We start from the raw sequence: 8,099 nt of genomic DNA on the forward strand, positions 1-8,099 counted from the left end.
AGTTGGGGTATGCTGATGTGTAGGTGGGGCCTGTGCCCCTGGGTAAGAAAGCTGGAGAAGTGTGAACTGGTATAGACTGGAATTAGGTCAGAGTAGTAGGAGTGGGCCGGAGTCACCTCACTCTGGGCAGGGTTCCATCCATGGAGCTTACTTATTTATGTGTTCATATCTTCATAGACCCTCCCCTGTCTCATGGTTTTAATAAAGGTTTATTTATTTATTTATTTATTTATTTATTTATTTATTTTTTGAGACAGGGTTTCTCTGTGTAGCCCTGGCTGTCCTGGAACTCACTCTGTAGACCAGGCTGGCCTCGAACTCAGAAGTCCACCTGCCTCTGCCTCCCCAGTGCTGGGATTAAAGGCGTGCGCCACCACTGCCCAGCCAGCTAGTTGTGTTTTTAGTGAGGCGAGCACCTGACCCCAGAACTGTCATTCTTTCTCTGGTAAAGATGATGGAGTATTAGAACTGAGGAGCTAGGAGAAAGGAAGGGCAGTTTTCCAAGGCGCTGCAGTTACACACATGTTGACGGACAAGTCATAATGAGACACAGTAAACCCATCCCTGTGGAGGAGGGGCATGAGGCACAGGAGACAAACAAGAGCTCTGAGGTTACACAGCACTGGGATCACTGGATTCACTCAGCACTCAGTTGGCACCTACTGTGTGCCAGGCCCGTGGGATGTGCTGAGTTGCAACACTAAACAGCCCTTCTCTGTCCTCAGCTGTATTGCTTATAAGCTGTGTGACCTCGGGTCATTTGCTTAACTTAGCTGAGCTTGACCTTCCTGTCTGTTTATAGATGGAGACTATAAGAAGGACTAAATGGGATCAGGTAGAATATGGCCCTAGCACAATAAGCAGATGATTTATTAGCATCTGAGAGAGGAAATGAAAAACTAGAGAGGAAGGAAGACCCAGAATGCAGAGGAAACCTGCTGCAGCTTGGGATGAGACCCAGGCACAGCTCGGCTGGATATGGGTGTTGGGAGGAGCGGGCTGGGAGCGGAGCTCAGTCGAAGTGCTTGCCGTGCAAGTGTGAATCGTGATTTGGATTCCCTGTTACCCCACAAAACCACACACGGTGCCACATATCTGTAACCCCAGCATTCAGGAAGTCGAGGCAGGGGAATTAAAATGCTGAAGGTTGGGACTGATGAGGTGACTCGGTGACTTGTCACCAGAGCTGACAATCTGAGTTTGAGATCCTGGACCCGCACGGTGAAAGGAGAGGACTATTCCTGTGAGTCGTCCTCTGACCTCCAAGAGCATGCTGTGGCATGCCTGTGCCCTGTCACCCCACGAACAAAATTCAAAAATATTCAATTTAAAAATCAATAAGTGTAAGGTCAGCATTGGCTACACTGTGAGTTCAAGGTTCGAGGCTAGCCTGGACTATGTGAAACTTTGCCTTAAGAAAACCAAACCAAACCAAACAACCAACCAACCAAACAAACCACCCTGGAGCATGGGGTTTGGTAAGAGACCTTGCCTAGCAGGTGCGAGGGCGTGGTTCTAGACACAGCACTCACACCTAACAGTAACAAAAAACCAGTCTGGACCAAGGTCAGAGCTGTCCATCAAGGTGGAATCAGGAACTGGCTATCCATCTTGCACCCCCACGTCCTCCCAATAGTGGAAAGTCGGCCATCCAGGGCATGGAAGGCCTTGACATCGCAGGTTAGGAGCTTTGGTCTCAGGTTCCAGAAGTCCAGCAGGCACCAGTGAAGACTCGGCCTAAGAAGGGGTCAAGGCCTAAGGTCAAGCTGGCTGGCCTTGTAGAGAACACTCCTCTGGCTTCTGAGCAGACAGCCAGTTAGGCTTTCAGGCTTTCCCAGAAGCCCCAGGGAGCCCTGCCAGGCTGGTGAGGCAGGGAAGCAGGTGAGACAGAGAAGTCTGTAGCTCTTACTTGAATGGCCCCCCTTTCTCCTTTCGCAGGACTACTGCACCCCGAGGATCAGCCTGTTCTCTGAGGAGGGCCTTAAGGGCAAGCCAGTGATGCTAACAGGAGACTTGAAAGACTCTCAAGGTCTGGAGAGACCCCTACAGGTGGCATCTGCCACTGTCGCTGCAGGACTGTGAGTCTGGCTATCCTGGGATCCCTTGACATTCTCTGCATTGCCTGACACATGCTGGGGACCCAGAGCAGACAAGACACCCAGTTCCCTTCCTCAAAATCAATCTGAGGGCCTGGCTCCGTGGTGCACACTTTTAATCACAGCCCTTGGGAGGAAAAGGCAGGCAGATTTCTATGAGTTTTAGGCCAGTTTTAGGCTACATAGTGAGACTCTGTCTCAAACAGAAAAAAACAAAACAAAACAAAAAGAAAAATCTCAGTCTCCTGGTGGGGACAGGAAGGCAAACCACCAACAGTACCCAGAATGTTCTGGAGTAGGGGGGGATGGGGGCGGTGACATGCACAGGGTTGCAGGGACATGCTAAAGTATCATACCAGCTGAGGATGGGGAGGTGGGGAGCTGGGTGTAGTCAAGAGGCCTTCCTGAAGGAGGACACACCTCAGTTGCAATGAGCTAGCTATGAAGCTAAACCACAAGAGGACAGGAATTTGTATATTCTATTCAGATATGGTTGGGCACATTCAGAGTGGGATGGTCTCAGTCTCTGTGTTTTAGTCAGTTCTGTAATCCTAGTGTTAGAAGCCGGCCCTGAAGTATTTGTTAACAATATACCTATGGGAGGAGTCTCTCTGGAAGAGGGAACAGCATGTGACAAGAGGAATGAAAGAGCCACATCTACAGAAGTTTAGGCCCGGCCAGGTGACATGTCACATGCTTATAATCCCAGCACTTGGGAAGTGACCGCAGGAGGACTGCCAGGATTTCAAAGCTACCTTGGACTATGTCGATAGATAGATAGATAGATAGATAGATAGATAGATAGATAGAAAGAATCAAACAAAAAATAAAGCTTGGTCTGGTAGGAGCTGCCCAGTGGTCGGGCACACACTTTAGTATGAGTTCCTGTGTCCCACCCTTAGAAGCAGACTACAAAAGATCCAGCATAAGCAGTGATGCTCTGAGGCACCAAGGGAGGAGAATTGTGAGCCCGTGTAGCTTGGCTTTCCTGTGAGACTAATGAGAAGTCCTAGGGCTTGAGGCAGGTATGTATTTAAGAAAGAACTCTTAACTGCTGTGTGATTGTAAGGGGCCAGCCACAGGACAGGACACCAAGGACCAGCTTCTAAAATGGAGACAGGATAGGGATGTCTTTTCTGCTATCCCTGTGCAAGGGACCCTTCAAAAGCCCTTCCTCCCCTCTAAACTGCCCCACCATGCCAAGTCTATATCCCAAGGAGTTCAGTGGCTTCTCCTTCTTCCCCAGGTGGCTGCTCTACCCCAAGCCATTCTTTGAAGACACTCCCTATATCCTAGAGCCCGGAGAATATCCTACATTGGAAGCCTGGGGTACATCCGGCCCCAGTGTGGGTTCACTAAAGCCCATGAGATTGGTAAGGAGCATGGGATACCCACAGGCTCCTCTGCCCTTAGTCTCATGTGGGGTGGCCCTGCACCTGTGGGCAGGAGAAGGGGGATACCATAGATGGGTTTCTTGGTGACTCACTGGCCCAGAGCTCCTACTGGGAACTGGACTGGAGGAGAGAGGGGATTAACCTGAGGTGTAGCACAGGGTAGATGAGAGGGAAAGGGGGAATATGGGCCTGCAATTCTTAGGAGTCTTAGGATCAAGGAAAATCTAGATCTCCCAGCCTTCATTTCTCTTTAGCCTTTCAGTTGTGTCGTCTTCTTTGCAGGGCTGCCCAAGCGTGGAAAAACCAGGGGAACCCAAGGTAAGGAAGTGACACACTTCAGATCAGAGGGTATTTGGTATGTCTGAGTGGTTGTCGCTGTGACCAGGACAGGAGATAGGGGACTTGAGGGGCTGAGGGCACAAGTGCCTAGGAGGGCAGGCCTGATGGGCTCCCTAGGCACTGGCTTTGGTGTATGGATCCTGCCAGAGGTCGGAGCAGACAGGCAGCAGTGCTCAAAGGGATGATGGGGGCTAAAGCCATTCCTGGAAAGCCAGACTCAACATCTATCACCCGGGCACCCCTTTCATCTAGGCTGTGGTGTATGAGGCCCCAGGTTTTCAGGGGCAGAGCTGGGAAGTAAGTGGAGACATCTACAACCTTCAGCAGCCTGAGGACAGCCGGAGTCCCCAGCTGACCTCCGTGGGGTCCCTGCGAATTCTTGGGGGCTGGTGAGGATTTAAGGGATTTCTTCTTCTATCTTCTCTTGGCCCTGCAGGTTTTTATCCTTGGAGGGTGGAGAGTGACTGGGGCTGTCTGATAGACTCACCGGTGTCTTGGCCTGTCTTTCCCCTTCCCCTAGCTGGGTGGGCTACGAGAAGGAGGGCTTCCGGGGCCACCAGTACCTGCTAGAAGAGGGTGAATATGCTGACTGGTCACACTGGGGAGGCTATGATGAGCTGCTGACCTCCTTGCGGGTCATCCGGACGGTGAGCAGGGGCAATTGGGCTGTTTGGCCACACCCCAACTTCCACAGCACAATTTGAGAGGAGAATTTGCACCCCTCAGTTTGTTCTTCCTGGCAGAATGCCCCTAAGGTGTCCCTCCTGTGGCTTTTCCCCTGGATATGCCTCACACCTAATCCCAGGGTTGGCCGCTTCCCCTGAGATCTGAGCACTCCTACGGGTTTGCATCGGTGTCTGGGAGAAACCTGACTGTCTCGGTGGCCCAGGACTTTGGAGACCCGGCCGTGGTGCTGTTTGAGGACATGGACTTCCAGGGGAACAGAGTGGAGGTGAGTTCTGCACTGCCGGACGTGGAGCTAGCCCAGCACGGACCCTGCACGCAAGCCATCCACGTGCTCAGCGGCGTGTGAGTAATCCCTGCCCCAGGCGCAGGGCGGGCACAGGAGCAGTGCCGACCCCGCCCTCGCCGACCCATCCCACGCCCTCCCCGCAGGTGGGTGGCCTATGAGCAGGTAGGCTTCTCCGGCGAACAGTACATCCTGGAGAAGGGCGTGTACCGCAACAGCGACGACTGGGGTTCCGGCAACTGCGCCCTCGGCTCCCTTCAGCCAGTTGTGCAGGTGTGTATCTGAGCGATGGGCGTGGCCTCGGGGGCAGACCTTTGGGCGGGGCCAGGTGGCTCTCCCAGGCTGCTTAGTTAAGGCAGGAGGAGGGAGGCCTTGGCCAGGAGGGACCGAGGCGGGAGGGTGGGCGGGGTATCGAGGGCGGGAACTAGGGTGCGATAGGCCAGCTGAGGCGGTGGGAGGGTCTAGCAGTCGCAGGAGGAGCGGGGCGAGGAGCAGGAACATCTTGGGGGCGGGTCCTCTAGGAGGGGCGGGGCTTGTAGATGTTGCACCCAGCAGGATAGCCACAACGGTTTTGAATCCCAGTGGCTGCAGGGTAGAGGCTGGCCTCCTCCTTCACTCACAGCGCTGATCTCTTCCTTCAGGTTGGGGAGAGCGATCTTCACTTTGTCTCGAAGGTAAGGAGGCGGCTGCATGGAGATCTGGTGGGATCTTTATAGCCTTCGTGGCAAAACTTCCCTTTGCCCCTCTCCTCACCATTCACTCTAACCTCTTCACCTCTCTATCTCCAGATTCAGCTTTTCTCAGGCCCCAACTTTCTGGGCGACCACATTTCCTTTGAGGATGACCAGGCCTCTCTGCCTGCTTCCTTCCATCCCCAGTCATGCCGGGTCCACGGTGGCAGGTGAGCAGGTGGATTGGGTAGAGCCCAGAGTGCTGGGAGAGGCGAGGGGAGGGGGCAGGGACACACCTCTCATATGATTTCCTTCCTTAAGATTAACTGTTATGTCCTGAGTCATAGAATAACATTTTAATGTGAAATGTAACTCTGGAGATATTAGATAGGATAGTATAGAAAACCCCAAGAGAAGGGCACATGGCCGCAATCTCAGCATTGGGGAGGGAGAGACTAACTTTAGCTCAGTTACATAGCACACACGCACACGCCCATGCACACACACATGCATACACTCAAGTTTTTAAAAATTCTGACCCCCTTCCAAAATTTCAGAAACTTTCAAGACTGGAGAGATGGCTCAGTGGTTAAGACCCAAGTTTGATCCCAGGACTCTTGGGAATCAGGTCAGGTGCTCACAGCCATCCTAATTCTAGCTTCCGCTACTCCCTATGAGTCTATGGGAGCCATTTGCATTCAGACAACTGCATTGGCTATACATCCATACAGGGTAAACACTCATACAAATAAAATAAGTTGTTGTTTGTTTTAAACCTAAAAAGTAGCCAGGCGGTGATGACACACACCTTTAATCCCAGTACTCGGGAGGCAAAGGCAGGTGGTTCTCTGTGAGTCTAAGGCTAGCCTGGTCTACAAAATGAGTTCCCAGACAGCCAAGGCTGCACAGAAAGAAACCCTGTTTCAAAAAACAAAATCTAAAAGTAATTTTCAAATCTTTAAAAAGAAAGGACTTTTCTTAAGCAGGTGCCCGTGTTACAGACAGCCTTGGGGGTGTCAGGGGTGGGAAGTCATGGGAAGGATCCCCACACACACAGACACACAGAGCAGTAGCATAACCACCTACACATACCCTGCCCATGTCCGGCAGACTCAGTCATTGCTCTCAGGACCCAATGAAGGTCACCAACGGCCTTGTTTGACTTGATCCCATTCTCTCCACCAATCCTCCTCCCTTCCTTGCTTTCTACTATATGTTTGTTTGAAGGGACCTAATAATCTTACCTGTGCGTTTCCTATCTTCTGTCTTTCCATGTTTCCTTGATTACTTTCTGGTGTCTTTTTTTTTTTTCTCTTTCCTCTGCCACAACTGGTAGTTAAATTGAGGGATAAGTTGTCAGATTTTGTTGGCAAGTCTGTGTAATGGTGACATAAACTTCCAATTGCATAGGTGTGTGAGACCCATGACTCTTGTCCTCCTTTTTACCAAAGGGCAATTACCAAATTTATTCCTCCTTCTTTAATTAAAACAGTTATTTATGTGCATACGTGTCTGTGTGCATTTACATGCATTACATAAACATCTGTGGAGATATGAGGGCATCAGATCCCCTGGAATGGGGATTACAGGTGGTCGTAAGCTGCCTGAGACAGGTGCTGGGAACTGAGTAGGGTTCCTCGGTAAGGGCGGTAAGCACTTTGAACTGCTGAGACAGATACCAGGAAAACAAGAATTTTTGAGATAGCATCTCACTATGTAGACCAGGCTGGCCTTAAACCCATAGAGATCTATCTGCCTTTGTCTCCTTAGGTGTGTTACTATGCTCAGCAAAGTTATTTAAATACAAAGTGTTTGTGAGACAGGGCCTCACTATGGAGATCTGAACTAGCCACAGAGACCTTTGTGTGTCTGGTATGTTCCATCCGTCTGTGCGGTCACTCTTCCTCAGATTGCTCCATTTTAGAGCACAGTCTCCTTGTCCTTTTAACATGGCCCCAGTAGTCTGGAGAGCATCCTTATTTCACAGACACATGATGCCCACCCCACCCAAAATGATTAGATTATGTGTGTTTCTTGCCCAAATCTAGAATCAAAAATTTCCTAAGGAACTCCAGTTCTCTTTATAGGAGATGGTAATTAGCACCCCAAATCTGCATGCTAAGTGTTTCAATAATGCTTGTATTGCTCTCCAGAGTGTTGGACATAGGTCTAGTTCTTCCTCTCAGCCCCACACTTCTGAGTAAGACTCAGACTCAAATACATCTTGGCCATATAGCTAGGCTCTACTCTGACTAGACCATAACTTAAAATACCCCATTTATACTAGTCTGTATTCTCCTCACATCTTCCCTGATGAATCTTCCCGTGCCTTGCTCTATCCCAGAATTCTTTGCCTCCCAGATGTCCCGCCTTCTATTTCCTATTTATTTTTGACAGGTGTGACATCTATACAGACATAGATATTCTCTCTACCCCAGAGTGGAGCCACTGGGAGCTGTGCCTTCACAGCCTTCTGTTTCCATTTGCCCTTAGAACATTCTCTTGCATCAACATAGTTTGTAATAGTCAAAACCTACCTAAAGGCATGCAGAGGTGGCCCATGCACGCCTTTAATCCCAGCACTTGGAAGGCAGAGGCAGGTGGATTTCTGAGTTCCAGGCCAGCCTGG

The 8,099-nt window shown here is 50.6% G+C and overlaps 1 protein-coding gene across 1 annotated transcript in view; it reads left to right on the forward strand.

Annotated features, from left to right (window-relative positions):
* Positions 1-8,099, forward strand: part of Crybg2 (crystallin beta-gamma domain containing 2) — a 28,540-nt gene that overhangs the window by 13,814 nt on the left and 6,627 nt on the right. Inside the window, exons 8-16 of the mRNA XM_031379001.1 lie at positions 1,931-2,078; positions 3,343-3,469; positions 3,773-3,808; positions 4,082-4,218; positions 4,350-4,476; positions 4,719-4,858; positions 4,946-5,072; positions 5,441-5,473; positions 5,588-5,700. Of these exons, the coding sequence (XP_031234861.1) occupies positions 1,931-2,078; positions 3,343-3,469; positions 3,773-3,808; positions 4,082-4,218; positions 4,350-4,476; positions 4,719-4,858; positions 4,946-5,072; positions 5,441-5,473; positions 5,588-5,700 (988 nt within the window). The remainder of the gene's footprint in view (positions 1-1,930; positions 2,079-3,342; positions 3,470-3,772; positions 3,809-4,081; positions 4,219-4,349; positions 4,477-4,718; positions 4,859-4,945; positions 5,073-5,440; positions 5,474-5,587; positions 5,701-8,099) is intronic.

Source organism: Mastomys coucha, unplaced genomic scaffold (genome assembly GCF_008632895.1).
Source record: "Mastomys coucha isolate ucsf_1 unplaced genomic scaffold, UCSF_Mcou_1 pScaffold18, whole genome shotgun sequence".
Taxonomy (NCBI): domain Eukaryota; kingdom Metazoa; phylum Chordata; class Mammalia; order Rodentia; family Muridae; genus Mastomys; species Mastomys coucha.